At 50.7% G+C, this 23414-nt stretch overlaps 1 protein-coding gene across 1 annotated transcript in view; it reads right to left on the bottom strand.

Annotated features, from left to right (window-relative positions):
* FRAS1 (Fraser extracellular matrix complex subunit 1) overlaps window positions 1–23414 on the bottom strand; it is a 106139-nt gene that overhangs the window by 8004 nt on the left and 74721 nt on the right. Inside the window, exons 29-59 of the mRNA XM_058838902.1 lie at window positions 22876–23029; window positions 20964–21142; window positions 19549–19665; window positions 17594–17708; window positions 17006–17143; window positions 16782–16814; window positions 16015–16146; window positions 15625–15750; window positions 15024–15271; window positions 13692–13840; window positions 13299–13461; window positions 12451–12586; window positions 11952–12148; window positions 11454–11607; window positions 10874–11137; window positions 10569–10757; window positions 10061–10180; window positions 9476–9655; window positions 7466–7590; window positions 6801–6941; window positions 5981–6208; window positions 5627–5740; window positions 4471–4621; window positions 3830–3989; window positions 3429–3591; window positions 2974–3220; window positions 2084–2428; window positions 1670–1830; window positions 1144–1291; window positions 842–1047; window positions 249–405 (exon numbers count right to left, since the gene is read on the bottom strand). Coding sequence (XP_058694885.1) covers window positions 249–405; window positions 842–1047; window positions 1144–1291; window positions 1670–1830; window positions 2084–2428; window positions 2974–3220; window positions 3429–3591; window positions 3830–3989; window positions 4471–4621; window positions 5627–5740; window positions 5981–6208; window positions 6801–6941; window positions 7466–7590; window positions 9476–9655; window positions 10061–10180; window positions 10569–10757; window positions 10874–11137; window positions 11454–11607; window positions 11952–12148; window positions 12451–12586; window positions 13299–13461; window positions 13692–13840; window positions 15024–15271; window positions 15625–15750; window positions 16015–16146; window positions 16782–16814; window positions 17006–17143; window positions 17594–17708; window positions 19549–19665; window positions 20964–21142; window positions 22876–23029 — 5140 coding nt within the window. The remainder of the gene's footprint in view (window positions 1–248; window positions 406–841; window positions 1048–1143; window positions 1292–1669; window positions 1831–2083; window positions 2429–2973; window positions 3221–3428; window positions 3592–3829; window positions 3990–4470; window positions 4622–5626; window positions 5741–5980; window positions 6209–6800; window positions 6942–7465; window positions 7591–9475; window positions 9656–10060; window positions 10181–10568; window positions 10758–10873; window positions 11138–11453; window positions 11608–11951; window positions 12149–12450; window positions 12587–13298; window positions 13462–13691; window positions 13841–15023; window positions 15272–15624; window positions 15751–16014; window positions 16147–16781; window positions 16815–17005; window positions 17144–17593; window positions 17709–19548; window positions 19666–20963; window positions 21143–22875; window positions 23030–23414) is intronic.

Genomic DNA, 23414 nt, shown 5'->3' with positions numbered 1-23414 from the left:
TCTCCCCCCACAGATCTCTCCAGGCTGTGGTGCTGTGGAGGGAGAGGAACATCTCCCAGGGGAAGCACAGCAACTTCCAGCAATGGAAACAGGAGAGGTGGTGGTGGGTCTGAGCTCTCTTAGCCAAGCCCTCCCTTCAGCCCAGCACAGGGCTGTGACCACGGCACCAAAGGCATTCACTGCAGCCCTGGGACTGTGCCGACTCCCTGGGAAGCAGCAGGACATCCTTGCAGAGCAGCCTCACTCACCATCTTCCTCATTGGTGATAGTTACAGTTGCCACGTCCATCTTCCCAAGCCGAGCGCCGCTCCAATGGTTTCCAAGGGGGCTACCCAGATAGACCTGGAACTGCTCCTCTGGTTCGAAGGCAGAGTCGTCACTGATTTGGACACTGCAGTTCTTCACCTACAGCCAAGTGAAGAGGAGAAAGCAGCGCACACTGATACATCTGATAGAGCCCCGTAAAGGCCAGGCTGTGCCTCATTATCCAGGGTTGCTGTCCATCCTGGAAGAAACCCTTCTATTTTTAGGGCTGCTACTTCAGTGTGGACAAAGCACAGCCTGTTACATGAGGAGACACATCAGCAAAGACATCTCTTTCCACAATCCCACAGCTCTCTGTAGAACAACCCTGAGTCCTCCTGATGCATCAGATTTACATTTCACGATTTAACCAGTTTCATCACGAAACACACAGCCCCTTCAGAGTGGCTCATGCTGCCAGGACAAGAATCTGCGTCACCTGAAACCAGCCTGGACAATGCCAGAGAGCCAAGGAGGAGACGTGAACCTCTCTCCCAGCACTGGTTCTTCGCTCCCCCACGAGGCAGGTCCAGCTCACCTTCTCCCCTTTGAGGAAGGTGATGCGAGACTCCTCTGCATCCCTCCTCTCCGCGAAGTCCTCCGTGACCCGCGCCGTCTGGCTCCGCGTGTAGCACCTGACGGAGGACTCGTAGCTCAGGTCCCCCGCGCGGAAGATGGGGATGTGCAGGGTCCCTTCCTTCTCCTTGGCCGTGTAGGTGTCCTTGGTGAACTGCATGCTGGGCACTGCAGGGGGGCAGAAACAGAGCCCAGCAGAGCTGAGGATCCTCAGGGAGCCAAGGGGCCGGAATGGAGCAGATAGAGCTTCCAGGGGTAACTTACCGTCTTGGAAAATGTCGTTAATGGCCACGACGGCCTGGAACGGCTTTGCCAGCTCGGCTCCGTAGGGGGAGCTGAGGTAAACAACAAATGTCTCCAGCCCTTCTATCACTGGGTACTGAGCATCGTCCAGGATTGTCAGGGGGCAGAACTGGGAGGAAAGTGGAATTCCTGCTGTTAGACGTACAAAGCTTTCATCCCTCCCACCACTCACATCTGCCAGTCTAGTGTAAAGCCATTATGTCATTGGGTTTTCTGAATCCATTAATCAATGCAAAGAACGTTCTACGTGAATCCAGCTCATCATTTCAGAGAACAGGGCAGCCATCTTTATCCTGGAAGAGGTGGCACGACCAAATCTCTCCTGGCTGGAGTGCTGATGGGATGGGAGTCTGTGCTTAGCAGACTCATTAACAGTTCTCAAGTGGCCCAGCGAGGATTTTCAAAACAAATGGTAGATATGCACAGAAACACAAGACAAGTGTCACCAGGCAAAGCAGACCCAGCAGGAGTCCAAGTGGCTCCTCACCTCTTCTGTCTTGCCTGGCCTGAACTCTATTTTCCTGGAGCTGGGGACATAATCAACTCCCGGGCTGGCCGAGGGCGGGTCTGACGTCCGAGTGGCACACCACACCGACGTGGGCGTGGAGAGGTCGGGTCCCTGCCGGAGCACTGGGATCTCAATGTGTCCTGCAGCAGCACGTGCACATGAGAGAGAACAAACTGAGAGAGCACAGACTGAGAGAGCAGCCACGTTCCACAAACCCCTGCCTTGCCCTGCAGCACTGCTCCTGCCCCCAGGCTCCCCCTGGGCACACGGGGAACCACAGAGCCCATCTGCACATCTCTGAAGTTCTGCTGTGCCCCGAATCGCTCCTTCTGGCACCTCCTGGTGGTGAAAGCTTCTGCAGTGAGCATCCCAACGCAACCCCCTGCTCCTCACCTGCAGCCTCGCTGACAGTAAAGGTGGCATTCCCCAGGAACACCGTGGAGGCGTCGTTGGGACCGGCGATGACCACGTTGGCCGAAGCCCGGCTGCCGATGCGGGCGTTGTCCGAGGCGTCGGCCAGCACCACCTCAAACTCCTCTTCCTCCTCATATTCGCTGTCGTCGATCAGAGTGACATCACAGGTCACCAGGGTGACACCTGGCCCCAAAATGAGGCGGCTCTCATCCGACAGCCCCCGGGACTTGAAGTCGGAGCCGGATTCCAGCATGTGCAGGCTGCTGCCCTTGGCCGATTTGGGGACGGTGTAGCAGATGGCAGACACGGTGCTGCTGGCATCCCCTAGGAAGCAACAGGGAAACTCTCTAATTCTGTGGAAATACTTTTAATCTGTTTGCTGGAGACACAGGTCACTTAAATAATAAAGCAGCATTCGGAAAAGAGGGTGAGGAATGAAAAAGAACACCGTCCCTGCTCCTGAACTTGCATGGCAGCTGGCTTAGACATGACTTCCAGGCATGCTCCTAAATCCACGCTCAGGAAACCGGTGGCACTTGCCTATTAACACACAGCCCAGTGCCAGGGTCCACATAAAACACTGTCTGGATCACAGAGAAGCAGCAAACAAATACAAGGGTTTGCTCCTGCTGGGAGCTGAAACAAATCCAAACCCAAGAAGATTTAACAGCAGAGACAGGAAAGGTTAAAAGAACAAACAAACACACTGTGTGTAGCTTGCCATTTCACAGTCGTGCCACAGAACATCGGAGAAGACCCCAAAACCACAAGCAGGCACAGCCCAAGGGCTCGCTCTCTGTCATGAGGGTTCCCCCTCTGCCACATGTCCCTCCCACAGGGCTCAGCACGGCCTGCCTGGCCCAACCCACCTTTCCTTTGCACGGGAGCCGAGAGCAAGCCGGCGCTCTCGCTGACGTGGAAGGCGCTCCTGTCGAACTGCAGCGTGGGCTCGTCCTCGGGGTCCGCGATGGTGACGGTGGCCCGGGTGATGTTCCCCAGCAGGGCGTAGGCCGGCATGCTGAGCTCCACGGCAAAGCTCTCCGTGCCCTCGAACACGTCGTCGTCGTTGATGGTGACGGTGCAGGCCTTGGTGTCCTCCCGCTCCTCGAACTGCACCTGGAAGGCAGAAATCCGGCTGCTGTCCTTGGACCGGGCTCTGGAGCTTCCCGTCCTTCCGTCTCACCCTGCTCTGAGGCGTTCCCTCTTCTGACAGCAAATAACCCGTGTGACTTTAGGAAAAAAACACACCCTCCTCGCTGTTTTTAGCACTTTTTGTCTGTTCTTTCCTCCAGGCTCTGTGGCAGGTGTGGTCAGGCCCACCCACCTGCCCCGCATACTCCACGTAGTCCTGCTCTCCGGGCCGTGCTGCGGCTCCAGCGGTGGCCGTTCCCTGCTCGGTGCGGCACAGGACAATGCTGTACTGGTTGAGGTTCCCCACCCGCCTCACGGCGACGCTGACGGAGCCGGCGCTCTCCCTGACCTCGTAGCTGGAAAGGGATGGAGCACACACAGGTAACGGGCTGGGGAGCAAACCCCGTGCGGGTGTGCGGGGGTGAGCGCGGCCTCCCTGGGAGATCCGAGGAACAATAACAACCGGGGACTTGGGCACGGGGCAGCTGCTCCGCGCTTTAGGCCCCTCTCCTCGCCGACGGAATTGCCTTCCCACGCTGCAGGGAGCTCAGCTAAGAGCCCAGACCCCAGCCAAGTGCCCCTCGTGCCACTTACCTGCCGTGAGTAAAGCTGAGAAGGGACCACTGGACGTGGAAGACGTTGCCGCTGACCACGTTGGGTTTGCTGTCCTTCACTAGGAACTGAAAGCTGTCCGCAGTCTCCTGGACCTTCTCCTCGTGCGCCACGTACCGAATGAGGGCCTGGTTCACATCCTCTGCCGGGAGGGAACGTCCAAGGAGTTGGGACAGAAATCCCAAGGCAGCTTTGGAGATGAGCAGTGTGGGTCTGCACGGCCACATGGAGCGAGGATCACAGGGAGCAGTTACCCCCTCACCTCCCCTTCCCTCAGCCCTGCAAGAGTCAACTCTCCCCACATTTTGCTGGCTCTGCACAGCTAGCTACACCTCCACCAGACTGTGATGAACACCTGCAAGATCTATAACCCCTCTTCACTGCCCCAAGTCACATCTCCAGCTCTAACAAGCCTGGAGAACCTGGGACAAGCTGCAGGACACAGGTTGGTGTCTCAAAGAAATTACAGGATTTCTCCAACTGACAGCCAAGTTCAATGCTTATTGTCAACACACTTTGGAGATCTGCCCTTTGTCTTCTCCCCTCACACCTATTTTTCCCTTATTTTAACAAACTGAATCAAGTGACAGAAAAAAGCAGCAGGACACAGCCCAGCTCCATACCCTGTGTAAAGGTGGTCACAGCTGTGCCCGGCTTCAGCTTGTTCTCCACGTGGCCATTTCTGGGACCGGCTGTTATCTCATAGATCAGCTGTTTGTCATCTGTGTCAGGATCTGTCGTCAGTAATTCCTTCTTAGTGATGAGATTGGTGGCCTGGATTAAAGCCAAAACCAAGGGAGTAAAACTGAAGCTCCAGCAGTGCAAGTCTGATTGACTGTTCACACAAAAAGCCCAACCATCCCTCTGTCAAAACAGACAAAGGGAAAATCTAGGGATGTGAAAGCACAGAGCAGCCTTGAACTGAGATATCCCACAACGTGTTTGACAACACAACAAAGATTCAAATTTTGCCTCGCATCTGGTTTAATTAAACCAGATTTAGTTTAATTAAAAAGACAGATGTGGCTCAAAGAAAAACGAATTCCAAAGCAGCTGCCCAGCCTTATTTAGCTGGGGCTAAAAGCTAGGACAAATCTTTGGGCTTCACTTAGAAAGCTCTGTTCCATCAGCTGTGCTGATGCTCAGGTGAGGCCCGGCTTGGCAAAAAAAAACATCTGCAAACAACCTCAGATTGAAGGACTCACTCAAGACAGTTCACACAACCCTGGAGAGCCTCCAGGAGAGCCCCTTTCAAATGCCCTCAGGTTCATCTGATTCAGTTCCACCACATTTTGCTTTCTCTTCTAAAGCAGAATGTTTTTGACAGCAGGAGAAAGAGAGAAAATTGAGCTGCTCGAGGCTGCAGGAGTGCTTTTCCTGAAGTGAGGAGTTTCAGCTGAGATAGCCATTTCTTAATGCAATTTCTTACTACAGCATTTTCCACTCATTTTTTTTCTGGGAAGAACCAAAGTGTTTCTTTACAGTTAGTGCTGGCTCCTCAAAAACAAGCTGAGAGTTTTGTGGGGTTTTGTTTGGATTTCAGCACAACAAAGGCATGTCACAGCAAGAAACTCCTGCACCGTATCCTCGGAAAGCCATCTATCTCTGCAGCACATCATCAAGACATCTCCACCGTCAGCAAAGCTAAAAATGTACCCTGGGGAGGGTATTCTCCATCCCAAAAATCAAAGTGCTGAAGGATGAGGATGCTCTCCTGTGAAGCCCCTTCTCCTGGAGCAGCCTGAGAAGCAGCCCAAGCTGAGGCCAGGCAGGTGTTACCTTGCCATCCGTGTACTCCAGCCACTGCAGGCCCAGGTTGGTGACCACCCTGGGTGTCCCATCATCCACAGGGAGGATGTCCACCTGGAAGCGCTGCGGTGCTGCCGTCACCACCTGACAACAGTTCAGAGTCACGGGGGTTACTGTGCGAGCCAGAGCCTCAGCCACCACGTCACCAGCTCGGCTCCCTTGGGCTCTGCTGGCAGCAAGGGCAGAGTTTGCAAGGAGGGGAAGGAGCAAAGACATGACTGAGAACATTCAGTGCAGCCACAGCAGCTCAGCCCCCTCTGCCCCGAGAGGAGGCAGCTCCCTGTGAGCTCCCAAGGCTCCCTCCCATCCCTTCTCCTCCCTGACCTTCTTCCCTCCCTCCTGCACCACGAAGAGGGGGCTGGTGCCGTCGGAGACGGTGAGGGTGAAGCGGTCCCTGAGCGCGCTGCCGCCGCGGTGGCTGTAGCTGACACGCCTCTGGTAGATGTCATCCATGGTGAAGGTGGTGGCCTGCAGAGGACGCTGCCCGCGGCCGCTGCGCTCGATCAGCCCGTGCCGGGGCGGCTGCACCACCCTGAATGTCAGGGACTCCACCTGTGCCCGGACATGGAGGGGCAAAGCTGGGGACACAACCTCAGGACACTGCCCTTCCAGCTCAGGAGGCCTGGACAGAGATTCTGGCCAGGCAGCTTCCCTGTGTTGGTGTTCCCAACACAAGGGTTAGCACAGAACATTCCTGGTTCCCCCTGAGCCCCGGCCTGTCCTTGTCCCTCTCCCAAGGGATTTTGCTTTGTAGGTGGCTCCCTACAAAACAAGGCACATCCCACCGAATTCCTGCTTCAGCTGGTCTGAGACAGCTCCCACCCACCCCTGTGCCAGCTCCACGAACACAAGAGCAGCCCCCAGTCCTGCAGCCATTCCGGGCAGTGTGTCCCTTGCCACTTCTGCCAGGGCAGAAACCTTTGGGGCAGGATTTTTGCTCAGGCAGCCAGATCTCTTGCTACAAGGGAAGCAGCAGTGAGGTAGAGCCAGTGTTAGACAGCTCAGCCTCTGGCCAGACCCAGGAAGAAGAGGAAGTGCCATTTCCATCCATGCTGAGCATAAACTCAGCATTAAGTCTTTAAACACAAGCCCAGATGTGCAGCAGAAGAAGGGAGCAAGGAGGCTGGGGGTGGTCCTGCCTTACCTCTGTGTCAGCATCTGTTGCTTTGAGCTCAAATTCCGTGATGGTTTTTCTCACCCCTTCCTGAACTGTCATCCCAAAGATTTGCATGATGGGTAAGGAGTCATCCACGGGGTTTATGGTGATGTCAAATGTCTGGCTCACCTGGGACAGGAAGAAAAGCTTGCCTTGCTGAATTCAGCTTTCCAAGAGTGTGACTTCACCACAAGAGCCCAGCGATCCCCAGCTTGGGTCTCTTCATTTCAGCCCTGTCTGAGCTGCTAAGCCCAGATCACTTCTTTATCCCTCCCCACTCATTAATTCTCCCTCTTTCTGTGATATTTATGGACATCCACTTTCCCTCCCTCCCTCACTCTGTTTTGCCCCTCTCCCTCTATGTGCAGCTAGACTTTTTCTCTTTCAGAAAGCAGGAAAAAGGCATTTCTCCAGGGGCTGGCTGTCGTCACTACACTGTCAGTGCACTGGATCAAAGCTGAGCTCCAGGAGCAGCTGGCAAGCAGCTGAAAACCAGCCACTCGGATCTTGGCAAGCCCACAGGGCAGGTGGCTCCCTGTTCCCTGCACAGGCCTTGCTCCCTCCCTGACCTGAGGGATGTGGGAAATCCCACAGCAGGAGAAGGAGGAACAGCCACATCTGCCCACTCAGGCAAAAGTCAGGCTGGGACTGACCTCGTTTGTCCCATCAGACACAGAAAAGGTGAAGGCATCCGTGTGCTTTTCCTCGTCACTGGTGTGGATGTACTGGATGCTGCCAGAGGCCAAGTCTGCCTGGCTGAAGGAACTAATTCTTGTCCCTGGAAAATGAACAACAGGGGGGAAATGTTCAGCAGAAAGAGCAAAGCAGGGAAAAACTACAGGAAGCAGGACATATTTAGGCATGAGGACTCGGTTTTGGCTGGTTCTGATCCAAGTCACGCTGCCCCGTGAACCCTCAGCTGAGCTAGGGATTTAGCTGGCACAGAGCCTCCTAAAATTTCCTTCTCAAAAACAAGTGCAGGCTTCTTTTCATCTCCTCCTGTTGGGAGTGGGCCTCCTGGGGCAGAGAAGCTGGGAGAAAAACTGTCCATGTAACACTTGGATTGTCGCTGCTGGGCAGGACTAACCCAACCGTGGCATCACTGAGGATGAACTGAAGGCCTCCTGGCCTCACAGCAGTTTTCCAAAATGCCTTCCAAGGATCTCTTCTCTCTGCCCTTCCTTACACTCCTCCATTTAGTACCCAGTCCCATTTTCAGCACTGATTTATAGTGACATCTTTACAGCCCATTAGGTGTGACACAGCCACAGAAAGGTACCTGACAAGCATTTTAAAAAACACTTGAGCGTTTTTAAATCTCATTGCTGCGTTCAACAGTTTTTACTGCTGTTATCAACAAACATCCTGACAAGAAGTTTGCCACCAATATATCACACTAAATGGCTGCTGACAAGCGCTGGCCACACTACAGAAGACACCAGGATCTGATTTAAATAAATGAGCCACAATGGAATGATCAGCTAATATTTCCTCAGAGCTCATCAGCTGCAAAGGTTTGGGTTCTCTTTTGAACACTTCAGTACTCTCTCCTTAGGTTTAGGTCATTTAAATCATGGTTACAGCTACTTCTCAGTCTGTGACTCTCTAGCTTTATTAGTCCCTCACAGACATGAAAAAGCAGAGAAATCAGAATCATCATCAGATTTTAAATAACAGGAGGAATAAAGCCCTTAATTCAAGTCTCCAAAGTAAAAGATTCACTGGTTAGTTTGCAATTTAGACAAAGATACTGCAAGTTTTTAATTTACTCTCACAGCAGGGAGTAGTTTGCTTATTATAACTCATTCATTATTCCTTCCCTTTCAACATGTTTTTGTGAGAAGATGAGGCAAACCACACACCCAAACTGAGCTGTACAGGGACTGTCTGCATCTTGAAAACACACAGCAGATACTTCCACTTTAATCTCAGGGTGAGAGATTAACGAGAAATCTACAGCTAAGAAGAAATACAACCTTAGATGAGTATAATAAAATCAGAAGAGCGTATTTTATGACACCACAGATTTAGATTAATTCATCAGAGAGAGGCAGCACACTCACACTGTCAGCAGGCATGAAAGGCAGCTCTGAAATTCAGATCACATGTGCAGGACTGACCAACCCCCTTCCCTGAACAACCAGAGTTCATTATCCAGCACAACCATCACACCCCAACATCGCTTCCTGTTAAACTCAGTGGATGGTTCCCTTCCTCTCTCCAAAGCACAGCTTAGGGAAAGAGGCTGGGCTTTAGGGATCAAGGGACATACTGGCCAAGAGGAGGACAGAAAGCACCAAGGAGGACAGTCTGTGCACCAAGAGGAGCAGTTTCCAAGGACATTAAGGGATGGATTCTTTGCTGTTCACAGCAAAGGCCAAAGGTTTTCCTGTGAGAAAAGGAAAATCTACTGCAGAAGCAGCAGTAGGGCCATAAACTGGCTCAGAGGCTGAATAAATCCTAAACTAGGATTACTGGGCTGCTCTGCCTCCACTCACCTTATTCCCCAACCCTCTGGGCTCATTTTTTTTAGCTTTGATTTCTAACAGGAATTGGAATTGTGTGTCGCTGCCTCTGGGGCACATTTTTCCTGCAGTGAATGTTTAGGGCTCAAAAGCCTCCAGCATTTTGCTGCTGTGAGGGCCCAACACCTCCCAGCTCACCTGGGGAAGCCACGTGCTCCAGGTGCCCCAGCTGTGGCTGCCGGGTGACCTTGAACTGGAGCTGGGAGGCTTCGCTGTCCTGGTCAGTGGCCGAGAGCTGGAGGGTTGTGATTGTCTTTGCCGAGTTCTCATCCAACACCAGCCCCTTGTTAGTGATGACAGAGGGGGGAAATCTGTCCTCTGGAAGGGTTAAACACAAAGCTGAGTTAGGAGATGCTTCTTCCCGTGGGTACTTGTGTAGGAAAACAAAACACACGCACAAATGTTTTGATAATTCCAAAACAGGAACTTTAGGCCTTGTCATTGATCAGGGTTGATAACATTATAATGTCTTATAGACAATCTAAACAAAATGTGAAAGATATTAAGGGGAATTTTTCTACCTTTTCACTGAGTTTGTCAGAAGCCAAAGAATGAACCCTTACATCTACAACATCTCCCCATGCCCCTCACTTCAAAGGCCTTGGAATTGATGGCGCATCAAAACCGAGTCTCAAAAATTATATTTCACTTTGCAGCACATGTGGGATGGAATCTGGGAGCAGCCCTGAGCTCTGCAGCAAAGAAAGCATTACTGCTTTTTACCTATGACATGGATGTAAAAAACCTGGTCCATCAGTTTGTTGCCATCTGCATCCATCACATCAAAGGTGAAGGGGAAGTTTCCGCCGGGATCCCCTTTCCTGTGGCTGTACACCACATGCCCTGGAGAGAGGGACAGCAGAAAAGAGATGCTTCATTACAGGCTGCAGCTTCTAATTCTTACTTTGGAAGCAGGCTGGCCCCATCAGCTGAGGCACCTGGAGCTTGACAGAGCTTCGGAATTTGGGTTTCATTACTTTCTCTCTTTATTCTTTTTCTCCTGCTGAGAGAGCTGTTTTAATATTTGTTTAAAGATACGTGGTTCTGCTCTAATCTAACAGCTCTTACTTCTTTCCCTCCCTCTCTCATAAAGAATCACAGAATCATGGAATATCTCAAACTGGAAGGGACCCATAAGGATCATCAGGTCCAACTCCCTGCTCCTCACGGCACTACCTAAACCAGCCTTTGTTTATACGCTTGCTGTGACTGCCTAAAACCCTGCACTCACCTTTGTTTATATCGGCCTGGGTGAAACTTTGGAGGGGTCCTTTGGCAGAGATCTGGACTGGACTATCTGCTGTGGTCAGCTGCAGCTGGCCCCTGCTGGGGTCCCTCCTCAGGACAAATCTGATGGCCGTGTCCCCTGAATGAGCAGCAGCTGCCTTCAGGTGCTGAGCTGTGAGCCGAGCTGTGGAGCCTACACCAAAGAAAGCAAACCCCACCAGCAGCTCCAGCCAGCCCAGCGAAGCGAGTGGTTTAGGCTGGACCATCCAGCAGCACCAAGCAATGCCTCTCTCCTCCCTGGCCCCTTACCAGCTGGGAGCTGCAGGTCCCTGCTGACAGCTACCGTGGGGGGCTCCTTCCTCGGCAGCTCCATGGAGAATTCCAGCCTCCCCGCCTGCGTGTAGAGCCCGTCCGTGAGGGAGAAGCCAAACTCGTCCGTCTGTGCTGCGGCACCGCTCCGGGTGTAAACGATCAGCTCATCCAGAATGTCCTGGTAGGTGAAGGAGGAGCCTCTGGACAGCACTTGTCCCTGCTCCAGGGCCTCTGCCGCGCTCTGCCTTCTGCGGAGCTGGCCTGGCAAACAACGGAGGGATCAGCACAGCCTGCGGGGGACGGAGCCTTCGCCTGACACCCTGCCTGGCTCGGGTGCTGCACCTGCCAGCAGGGAGCGGGGAACACAGCGGGGAACTTCCCAGGGAAGCACAGGCACTGCCCCCTTCTGCTCTCCAGCAAAGAGCCAGGGACAGCTCGCCGAGAACAGGGCTGTCCTGCTCCAAACTGTGCTTTATCCCACGTGCCAGGGGCTCTTACACACACGCACAGCAAAGACAGACAGACACCGATGCAGAAAGACTCCCTGTCCCTCACCCCCTGGCCTGTCAGGACATACCATGCTCAGGACTTTGGCTCACCACGATGACCAGCTCACTGCTGCTGGTGTCCAAGTCCTGCAGGCTGAGGGAGGCGTTGGTAACAACCACGGCTGAGCCCTCCTGCAGGCGGACAGGCTCCAGCGCCATCTTCGGGGGCTCGTCGTTCTGCCGCTGCACAAAGGCACCCAGCCAGAAAAAGGAAAATGAGCACAGGGAGAGACCCACCCTAATGCAACACAGGCTCCCAAATGACAGCAGTGGTGCTGGCATCACCAGCCCCTCCAAATCTATCCAGCATCATGGCTGCTTCCAAGAGGGAGGAGACACCAGAGCAATAAGCCCTGGTGAACAGGCTGCAGTGCACAGCTCTCCCTGGGGAGCACACCTAAATTATGTGCCTGTGCTAGGGGAAGGAACCTCCCTTTAATCTTCTTCCCACATATGAAAAAGGAAGGAGTAAAGCTTGCCCTTGGAAGTGTTTGTGTGAGAGGAGAGGGCTCTGGCACCTGGCATACCTGGATTGTGATGTTGATGCTCTGCACCTCTGACCGGCTGAAGCCATCACTCACATAGAAGCGGAAAACATCACCTGTGGGCTCAATGCTTTCATGGACGCTCTGGAAGTAGTAAATGCTGTTCTCCAGGACATCTTGAAGGGAAAAGGAGGCATCTGTGGTCCCTGTAGACTCGCTCCGTGGGCCAAAGCTCTCGCCTGCAAACCAGAATTTCGCTGGTGAAAGGATGCTCAAGTGGCTGATAAACTCAACATAAACCCAGCAGGATGAGGGCAAGAAAGGCACATTGTGAAGGCTGCAGAAGGAGGGAGGTTCCTTTTTACAACTTGACTTCCCACATCTTGTGGCCTTTGAGGGAAGCAACATGTGCTAGAGTGGGCACTGGGGAAGCCGCAGTTTTAGAGGCAGCACGAGCGATCCCCTCCATGGCATGTGACAGATGTCATCCTCTTAGGAGTACAAACAGCCAGGAGGAAGAAGGCAGAGCCAAGCAGTTTACCTGTCCTGGTGTTTTCGATGTAGCCATACACAGGCAGAGTGACCACAGTGACCCTCAGGTCCTCCCTGGCAGCAGTATCATAATCAGCAGTCAAGTGGTGATGAGCCAGCAGCAGGACCCTGCCTCCCTCATCCACCTGCAAAGCAACAGCAGACAACACAAATCCTTACTGAATGAGGCTGACACCCTGGAAGAGGCTTGTCCAGGCTCTGGAGCACTGTCCCATCCTCCCCTAGGCCTGTGAATCGGGAATTCAGCAGGGAGGTGGGGTGGGATGGGAAGAACAAAGCCTGCCTGGCCTCCAAGAGGAACCTGTGAGCTCTTTATCAAGGCAGGAAGGGAACAGGCAGAGTCATAGTGACCTCTCAGAAGGCAAGACCTGCACATTTCTTGTTGTGGAGAGTCTTTGGAAGGCAAAGGAGGGCGAATGCAAAGCTGGAAAGGAGGGAGATGACTTCCAAAGGCTTTGGTAAGGACTGTGAAATGCTCTGTGTCAGTCCAAAGCACCAGGTGTCTCTAGACTTGTCTTCTGCTCATCTCTTGCACACACACTGGTGAAATCAGGGGTGAAACATTCAGTAGGGATAAATCTGACTTGCTCCACTGATACCAAGAAGGGACAAGCTAGGGACAAGCAGCTCCTGAGTAGAACAGACGTTAACAGATGAAGTTCAGGGATGCAGATGGACTGTCAGCCTCCTCTGGCCTCCAAGAGATTTGTTCACCCTTTGCACGGCACTACGTTTTATTCAGTGATTCCCCCCCAGTCCAGGAAAACTGTTCAGCTGCTCCCATCTCAGCCATTCCTGTCCCTGTGCCCATCCCCAGGGTCCTGGGCAGCCACTCACAGTGACGTGGTCGGCGAAGGCGATGAGTGCGGGCGGTGCCAGGGCTGATGTGATGGTGATGGTGAACATCTGCCTGTCCAGCCGGTTGTTGTCTGCATCCAGCACAGAGAAGTGGAAGATGTCGGTGACGGGCTGGTTGCTGGTCTCAAACGTGGTGGAGTAGCTGTGGGATCAGGAGACAGGGAGTCAGGGAGTCTCCCTGACCCCCATGCATCCCATCCCTGCGGTTAGAAGTGAGTGCAATCCTCTTGGAAGAGAGGCGGTGTCTCAGTCCCCAACCCTCCTTCAAATTCATTCCCTGAATTCTTTTAAGTAGCCCAGAGATCCCTGGGGAAAAGCCCACTGAGAGATTTTAACTGGTGTGGCTTGAAGGAGCACAGTGCTCTTTGCTACCTGATCCTCTGGCTGTTGATGTCTTCCATGGTGAAATTATAAACCTTGGAAAGCTCTTCACTGTGGGAGCCTGACATCCTTAGGAGGGTTCCATAGGCTGGCAGAGATATCAACTGGATTCTGATCTCTGAGTCAGGAGAATTATTGTCCTAAGCATGAAGAAGCACACCAAATCAAAACAGGGCAAAAATAGCCATTGCTTTGTTCCACTAAAAGTGGAAGGAAAAATAAGTATTTTATAGGCAATTATACCTGCCTAGCTGGGTGAGACCCACTGATGAATATTAAATGAAGCTCTACTGATGAGAAGAGAGTCAAGAGGGTTGACATTTTCAAAACACATCATAAAACCTATTTTCATTTTCTCTCAGCTCAGAAAGGCTTTCTCTATGTCCTTGTATCACATGAACACAGTCTTCCAGACATAAACCTGGTATTTTCATTTCCCAAGTACTTCAAACTGAACTAAAAGCTGGTTTTGTCTCTTTTCAACCACATTAAGTACAACCACACTATGGTATCACAACTCAGACGTCACCTTTCTTAGAAGAGTTTTGTTAGATGGTTGAAAAATAAGACCCAGAGCAGAAATCAACACATCCTGAGCAAATGGGCCAGGAGTGAAATCCTCTTTTCCCTAGCTGTCCTCTTGCTCAGATTAAACCTGAGCAGCTCCCTTGTCAGCCTTCATCCTTAAGAGGAGGACAGGACAGATTCCACACTTGAATCCAGACTGATCCCTTGAAAAAAAATAAAATTCCCCATCATCTCTCTGACAGCCAGCTTCTCTCAGCTCAGATCTCTCCAGCCTCACACCTGTACTGCCATCTCTCCTCCCTCAGGAGGTTGCTAAATCATCTGCAAGGAGTGCAGAGTTTTCTTGGGAATGTCACCAGCAGGAGAACTCTTGCACAGCACACAAGCCCTGGGACCGAGTTACCAAGATGCTGCAGCAGCATCTTGGGGTTGTTAAATCCTTCCCCCTGCAAACCTGCCCAGAAAAAGAACCAGGCAATTCTGGAAGGTGGGTGAGGGGTGAAATTTTCAAGGGATTAACACTTAGCAAATCCATGTGCTTTATTAGTCTGTTTGATAGAAAAATCTGGGATTAACTAGGTTCTCATGTTCAGCATGGCAGCTCACCTCTGTTACAGTCAAATGGGGATAACCTTAAACCCCTGTGGGATGAAAGAGTGTGTTATCCCCCTTTTGGCAGCAGTCAGAACTTGAGCTCTCCACCCAGAATCCACGCTGACAGCAGAGAGGTGTGTGTGGGATAAGGAAAGGGGGGCTGGCAGCATTCCCTGGGTTCAGGAACAGATGAAAACCCACCGTGTAAGCGAGGTGCTGTCGGGAGAGGGTCACAGAGCTTTTGCTGGCCACGGTGACGGCCAACAAGCAGCCTGGGGCCAGCTGTGGGCCGTGGGTGTCCAGCTGGGACACGTCCACCCTCAGCAGCGTGGTGACTGTGGTGACACCGTCGGTGACAGAGACTTCCATGCTGTCCTCTGCTGCTGCTGAGCCATCGTGCACATACTGCAGAGCATTCCGAGTGACGTCCTCGTAGGTGAAGGTGTCGCCTTCCCGGGGAGGAGACACACCAGTCAGAAAGGCTCTGTTCAGAGCACGAATCCAACTCAAACGACCTTAACCAAGAACTAAACTGGCAATTAATCCCATCCTGCCAGGCCTGTGAGTTATGAGGACATTTATTAAGGAGCTGGCAGGGCAGAGGAAAAGCTGTGACTTCCCCAGCTCCAGGGACACAGCGACTCCTCGTGATTCTCAAGGAGGGCAGCAACCTTCCTTTTCTTCCCAGAAGCTTCGTGAGCTCACAGCTTCCCTGTGGATGCATCCTTATCTGCCAGGGGCATCTGTCTCCTCCTGCTCAGCTAAACCAGCTCTCCTGCACTGAAACTCTTAATCCACTCACCTGCTCTCATGAGCTCCTGCACATCTGCGCTGTACTTGAGCACAATGCCATGACGGGGAGGTTTCACCAGCTCAAAGAAAAGACCCTCAGGAGCTGTGTCCGTGTCACTTACAGCCAGCTGGACCCCTGTGCCAGGGAAAGAGAGCACAGCTTGTGTGAATGGAGCCAAAAAAACCCCTAATTCAGTCAGCACAAGAAAAGTAAATAATTCTGGAGCTGCCCTAGCCCAAGAGCTGCAGGTTTCACTGAAATAGTTTGTCCCCTGATGATGCTCAGGTTGCACCAGGGAATTCTCCCCTCGAGTGGCTCTCAAGTGACCCCCGTGCAAGTGAACCTGGGCCTCCTGGCAGTGAGCTGAGACCCACACCCTGCCCCACACCCCCCACTCACCGATGGTGGCTCTGCCCCCCTGGCTGACCTCCAGGAACGGAGCTGTGATCTGGAAGACCGGAGGCTGCTGCTCGGCGGAGAGCAGGTGGATGACAAACACCATCTCCGGGGTTGTGTGCTCCCCACCAGACACTAGGCACAGACAGAAACCATGCCTGAGTGCAGGGATGGGTTTGCAGGGGCCCTTCACCTGGGAAATTCACCTGTCTGTACAACAATCACCATCCCACATCCCTGACTCATCTCCCACACCTTTCCAGGCCGCACCTCTGTCTGTGGTCAGACACACACACACTTCACACAGGCCAAGAGCATTTAATTCTGCCCCTAACCGAGAACATGGACTTCTCCTTGCTGGTGGAAGCTAGAAAGCACATGGGAACAAAAGGATGTGTTAAACAGGCAAGCAGCTTATCTGTGTCAATTTAATTAGAGAAATGTCTCCACGCTGTATTAAAAAAAAATGAGAGTGTAAAACTCCTTGCTCACACTGGGGGGACAACAGGAATGAATCAGGCTTTTAGGACTGATTCCAGGCAGCCACTGGAAAAAGACGTCTCTAGCAAGCTGCAGCTCAGCTTCTGTAAAACATTGCTGGGAACCAAACAAACTATTATTCCCCAGGCAGAAGCATTTCCAGAAATTCCTAGCAAGCGCCCACAGGTGTGCCTGCAGCAGAACAAAGGCCAAGGAGTAACAGGCAATGGGAAGGGCAGAAGAAGGATGAAAATTGCTCTGGCCAGGAAAGAGCAAGTGGTTTCACATACCTGTGAATCGGAAGTTCACGGACTCTGGGAGACCTGGTGGGACAAACACAAGCACAGAGTGACTGCGGTCAGGACAGGAAAGCACGCGCTGATGTGGATTTGGAGGATTTTAGAGACGGCAAGCGCTGACGTTTAGCAGGGCAGGAGTCTCTCCTCAGCAAGGAGGAACAGCAGCTGTCCAGCTGTCTGTCCCAGCCCTGCAAGGAGCACTGGTGGGAACTCACCTGCGAAGGAGAAGGCCATGATCTCCCTGAGGTGAGGCGCGGCGGTTGGCGGGCGATAAGCAATCCTGCCGTGGTTTATGTCTGCCTGGGTGAAGAACCTGGCTGGGGACAGAGGCCTGTCCCTGTGCTCCACGATACCTGTGGATGCAGAGACACCAGCATTACCAGGAGGGCTTCATTACTCCATCTGATTGCACAGCTTCCTTTGCTTTCCCCGGGTACTTCTTTGTACCTGTTCCAGAACGAGCCATACGGATGCAAGTGCATCGAGGATGGGCTCTAGGGACGACAGAAATTAAACAGGGATTCCCTCACTGAAGCATTTCTTCACATAATCTCCCACTAGGAGGTGTGGAAAGCAGAAAGCCACAGGACACAACATTCAGTATTATTCAGACAGTAGCAAAAACTGAGTTCTGCAGCACATTCAGGAAGAAGCCAAAGAAAGGGGGGTTGAGGAACAAGGTGTTTAAAAGCTAAGGAGAGAGGCCAAATGGATTAACAGGTGCCTCCACGGAGTGATACTCTGAGGAAAGAAGATGTGCTCAGAAAAATGGCAATTAATGAAGCAGCAACAGGTTCACTTGCCTTGCCCAGGAAGGAGAGGCACGGTCACGTTGTACAGGATTTTCTCACTGGGGATCTCCGGGTCTACAAAGGAGAGGTGATGGGGCTCAATCACTGTCACACGGTCCTCCAGCACCTCAATAAACACATCAGACCATGAGCATCAAGGCCAGAGACATGGGAAGATTCACCCACAAACGCATTGAAAGAGAATTTGCTTTGCTCTAGTTAAACATGAGAGTCTTTAAATGCAAACGCCCAGTCCTTAAACCTGAGCCTGACCCCCTGACCCCTGGAGATGCAAGACCTCCACAATCACAGGGGTTGAGGCTTTTCTTTTGGCCTGCAGCAATTCAAAAGAGAGGAAGGAAAACCTAGCTGGATCAAGAACTCCCTGGATGAACATGTAATTCATTGTCTGTGTGGTTTTCTCATATAGTCTGATGTGGCTGGACTGGATCCTCATTTAAAAGAAACCCTGAAAATGACTCAGCCCTTCCCATTGGAATATAGAGGAACCAAAGCTTTCCCTTTTGTTTTAAACCTGTCTAAAATTGCTCTGATCCTTCCATAACAAGATTATCGTGAGTCAAAGGCAGGCAGGGCATTAAAGGAATTACAGGGCTGCTTGAAGAGACTCAAGTGCCCAAAAGCAGTTAATTTCCACATGTTCATGAACCTTAATCCTGCAGAATTAGCAGCTCCGAGAAGTCGCCAAATTAAACAGCTCAGCTGGGCATGAAAAGCATCCAGCTCATTTCATAATCTCGAGCAAAACAGGGAGAGAACAAGCTAAATGAAGGATATGGGCACTTAAATAATCTGCTTTGGAAGATGAAAGGTTATCCATACAGTGTAACCCATATAGGGTTTCCCAGGTTAACTGGACTGAAGAAAAACCAATACAGATGCTGTGTCCAGTTTAACAAAAAGAGTCATGGAACTTCCCTTGACCTTTCCCAGCAGCACAAGTCAAAGTCAAGGCTAGAGGGATGAGAAGACTCAAAACATTGTTCTTTCCTCTCAGCTTTAGAAGTCTCATTCTGAAGGAGTCTGAAGACAAATGAACAGAACTCGATCACGCTGGGGCAGGGGAAGTGCAATTTTTTGACGGAAAGATTTAAGGTTATGTTTCTTCCTCGCTGCCTCCAAGGCCCATTTGTCTCTCCCAAAGGTGGGACTCGCAGGTGGTGAGGTAAAAGGTGTTTTATGGCCCTATTGAATTTTGTGGGGAGTAATTAGCTATAAAACCCAGTGCTGCACGGCTCCACCAGACATCTCTCCCATCAATTTTGTCAATAATGACAACAACAAAAAGTCAGGAGCAGGAAGAGAAATGGCTCCAAGCAGCAGTCTGACCATGTTTCATTATCACCCAGGAAAGGTCACCACTATTTTAAACCTTGACAAGGCTGCTGTGCCATGGGCTTTGCACTCATCGCTCTCCCACGGCTTCCTTTGCCTTTCCCGGCCCCATGCCTGGCATACAGAACAGGAGAAGGAGAGGGGACAGCTGGACTTCACCCACACCTGATGGGGACACACAGGGAAGGCTTGCACCACAGTCTGGGAGCCCACAAAACCGACTTTAAACTCCGAGATCATCTTTCCAATCGACATAGCCGGGGAAGGAACCGCCTTGGAGAGACTGCTCTCATCCACATGGTCATTCCCAGACTCACAGTTTGCATCAAGTTTACAGTGGAACCACCGGCAAAATCCACTCATTACCCACATAACCCACAGGTTTTCCCCTCTTGCCATTCCCCCTGGCTTCCCAGGAAAGGGTAAGAATTCTGTAAAACGTTGATTTTGCATCTCTTTCTCCCTCTCCTTTCCAGTCTGTACATTCATCACTTCTAACACTGAGTTTTTCAGCTTCTCACGGGTATTTCCTGCACCCCCACCCCAGTTACACCTCTCATCTGTTTTTCCCCCATTGCTACTCCAGCCATCTGTGTGGTGTTATCACTTACAGCCATGTGCAAAGAGGAGCCCAGGGAAAGCTGAGGGGCTTTGGGTGTCTGGGGCAGAACAGCAACGTTGAACACGTGGCTTTCCAAGCTGGTTTGTGGACTGGCAGAGCTGGACACCTGGGAAGGAAAGATCACTTGAATGGGTAAGTGATTTCTCAACCAGTTTCAGACTTCCCCTTGGCAGTGGCTCCCTGTGATCCCAACAGCTTCCAAGATAGTGTAATTATAAATAGTATAAATAGTGTAAATTGCAATTGTGTTTCACAGACTCATAAATCTTTTCCACTCTAGCACCAAAAAATTAAGTCAAAGGTATCTAATTCCTAATTGCAAGCCTGCAGCCAAGACACATAAAGCTAATTTTATTAAACTGGTAAAAACTCAGAGTACCAGAAGCATTCCCTAGAGGTGAACCTGCAAACGTTCCCAGCAATCCTGGGGTGAAGTAAGCACCCAAAAAAATACAGCTCCCTTCTTTGATAGACTCAGTTATGGCTTCATCTTTTAGTAGGGATGGCAGCCTGCTCTGGAGCTCCACAGAGCACTTTCTGAGTGGGAACAGACATCCTGAAGCTCAATTTTTAGAAAATGCATAAAAATCTAAGTTCTGATGAAAGGAACAATGTCATTTTATCCATTTGTTGCACCTGCTCTGTCCTAAAACAGATGAAAACAACACGTTGGCCCTGAAATATCCCAACCCAAAGTTCAAGACTTGGACAGGAGTGCCACGGTCTCCTGATGTGACCAGGTGTTCCCAGCTCTCTGTACAATTACTGCTGCTCCCAGATACTAAACCCAAACACTCAACTCATGCAAAATGCATAGTCTATAAGAGGAATGCAGCAATTAAGCCAAAGATTAGCTTGTTCAACACCGAAGCTCACAAATTCCTCATTATCACTTATGTTAATTACTTTAGAAATTACCTTAATTGCCTCTCCCATGCTACAGTAATTGCTTCTGCCTTGTAACCAGATGTAACAAACACTGCGTGCCAGTGCTCACGCAGGCTTAGTTAAGGGAGGCTCTGAAACCCTCCCAGCCAACAGCAAGGACCTGTCTGAGGAATTTTATGGCTCTCAAACCTGTGGGGAGTGGGGATTTATTTCAGTTTCCCAGCTGCTGGGGAGTATTTCTACCTTTTGGTCTGTGAGACGAAGGGCTCTGAAGCAAAATTAAATCATTAGCTTAGAAACCAAGGGTTGCGTGGCTCTGGGGCTCACAAAACACACCACTTTTCAAAAGGCACTTGGAATGTATTTTCACTTGGTGTAAATACTGTAGGTTTTACGAGAGGATGGTGTATTCACACACACATCTGTGTTATTGTTAAAACTCGGGCTCACAAGACGCGAGCGGAGTAACCTCAGAGAACTGCCACGTGCTGTTTCTAAGGACACGGTGAGGAATACCTGGAATTGGAAGGAGTCACTCTCAACTTCAGCTCCAGAGTGCCTGTACCACACGATGCCATCACTGATGTCCTGCTGGGTGAAGGAGGTTGTGGGTGAGGCTGCTCTTCCATCAGGTAAAAGCTGCCAGGAGCCTGCCGGGCCGTCCGCCGGCATCGGGACCAGCAGCACCACTTCCCCTGGGAAAAGCAAAGAGGAACTTGGGAGAACACAGGGAGCAAGAGGTGCCTTGGCACCAAACTAAGGAGCAGCCAAGGCAAATGCCCACCCAGTCAGAGCTTTTTTCCATGCAGTGTTAAGTGACAGAAACAGAGTTCCCAAAAGCCATCGGCAGAAATTGAGACATGCCGGTGACATTGGGAAATCTCGTTAATTAATTCCATTAACCAGGTTGATAATTCTGCTGGTTGATAATTCATCACTCTGTTACATGAAACATGTAACTAAGCTCTCCCATTTCATTCCACCCTTGGAAAGTTGGAGCAACAACAAAAGTAATTCAGCAAGATGCAGTATCACACTTCCATCACCAAACTCTGAGCTAAAATTCCTCTATCACTACCCTAATTACATTCCAGATCTTATGGTTTTGCTCATGGGAGTTCCCCTAAAAATCAAATTCTATATTTTCTATAGGTATGAATATCTTTCCCATTAGTCACAGACTAAGTTAGGCAGATAAGCCCTCCTGGATTCAGGACCAATTTTCCACATTTCTGTCTCTCTTATTTTTTTCCCCTCCCTTTCTGCAAAACAGTATTTTAGATAAAACTTCGGAGAGCATTGATTTCTGCTGTTTATTCCTCACCTGCAGCAACAAACCTGTTTATGTTCCTGCAATTAATCACAGCAGCAATAATTATGGTGATACAAACACAGAACTATAAATTTTAGTTAGGGTTAGGCAGCAGGAGACAAGCTCCTCGGGGAAAAATTCCTGTTTTCATGTAAATGCTTATTAAAAATGAGAAGACAGACCTTCATCTGCAGAAAACTAAAGGGGGAATACAAATTAATTACTTCTCTCCTAAACTGAAAAACTCTCATTATCTCTGTTTCCATCAGGTGCTGGCAGCTGTTATGGAAACCAGCCTGTCCTCACAGCAAAAGGAAAAAAAAAAAAATAAAGAAAAAAGCATGGATGTTGCTAGAGGAATCCTCTAATTTTCCCACATCAGCAAATTAAATGTGGTACCATTTCTCACAAGTGCAAAACGTGATATTCCAAGACATGGTTTTTGTGAGGAAAATGGTGATGTTGAGTAAGAAAAGAACATTTTTCTTTTCTATCCGAATTTCGTTACCCTCTGCGTGACACCACTTTTTCATCCTGTTTTTCTCCATTTGCAGCTCAGTCACAAATCCTAGAACCTTCCACACTCCCCCTTAAGCTGTGCCCAGAAGATCCTCCCTAAGCATGGGGCTGCTGGTGAAAGCTCAGCTCAGAGCTTCTCAAAAGGAATTTGGGGACAAGAATTATCTACAGATCCAAACATCACCAACTCCCGTTTCCGGTCGGCTCCCCCTTCCTCTGGGACAAATTAAATCCCATGGCAGGGAATTTAGGGAATTCTTCAAGGCAAATTTTTGCTCAGTAGTTTCTAGAGGTAGATACTACTCTGTGCTCCTCAAACCAGACATTCACCGTGGAGGATTATCTTTTGGCAGTAGGATTCTGCTCTCCCAGGGCTGTAAATACACCAGGATTCCACCACCACAGAAACACAGATGATCAGGAAGGGCAGAAGTGCTTTGTTCCTTCACATGGCCATTAGGAGTGCAAAAAGATGAAGTTAGCAGCACTCCCCCAGGGTGCCAATCTAAGGAAATATTCCCCCAAATGCTACTGCTGGTGCACATAACACCGTGGAAGGGTGCTGCTCTCGGAGAGCAGAACTCCAGAGGGATTTACCATGTCTGGGCTGGTCCTTGGAGATGGTGTAGGTGATGTCAGAGTCCCGGGCACCCGGCAGCTCGGCGTGCAGGATTGTCTTGGAGATCTGCAGCATTCCTCCCTGGGGCACCCAGACCAGGGAATTGGTCACCAGCCGGGGGCTCCTGTCACTCTGCAGGCAGAGGAACAGCAGGAAAAAGGATAACTGGAATGTGAGCAACACCATGCTGATGGAAACAGATTTGCAAGGGGAAACAGAGGACCAAGGAGAGCATTCTGGAATTCCATATGCATTCCACCCTGGTTATCTGCTTGAAGAAATGGTTGTGATCCCTCAGACCCAATTCCCAGCCTGGAGAACTGACCTTGTCCTCTAATTCCTAATTTCCTGCTGCTGACCCTAAACCTTCCTGACCCAAGTCTCCCTCCATAATTTTGCCTTTCACCACCATCCTCATTCTCTCTGAGCATCCACCCAAATCTTTAGTTACTCAGTGGCTCCTAACCTTCAAACTATTCCTGTTGCTTTTTAGGTTTTTTTTTCCCAAATTAATATT

Source organism: Poecile atricapillus, chromosome 4 (genome assembly GCF_030490865.1).
Source record: "Poecile atricapillus isolate bPoeAtr1 chromosome 4, bPoeAtr1.hap1, whole genome shotgun sequence".
Taxonomy (NCBI): Eukaryota; Metazoa; Chordata; class Aves; order Passeriformes; family Paridae; genus Poecile; species Poecile atricapillus.
Note: the sequence above shows the minus strand (reverse complement) of the source record. Positions and strands in the feature narration are given on the sequence as shown.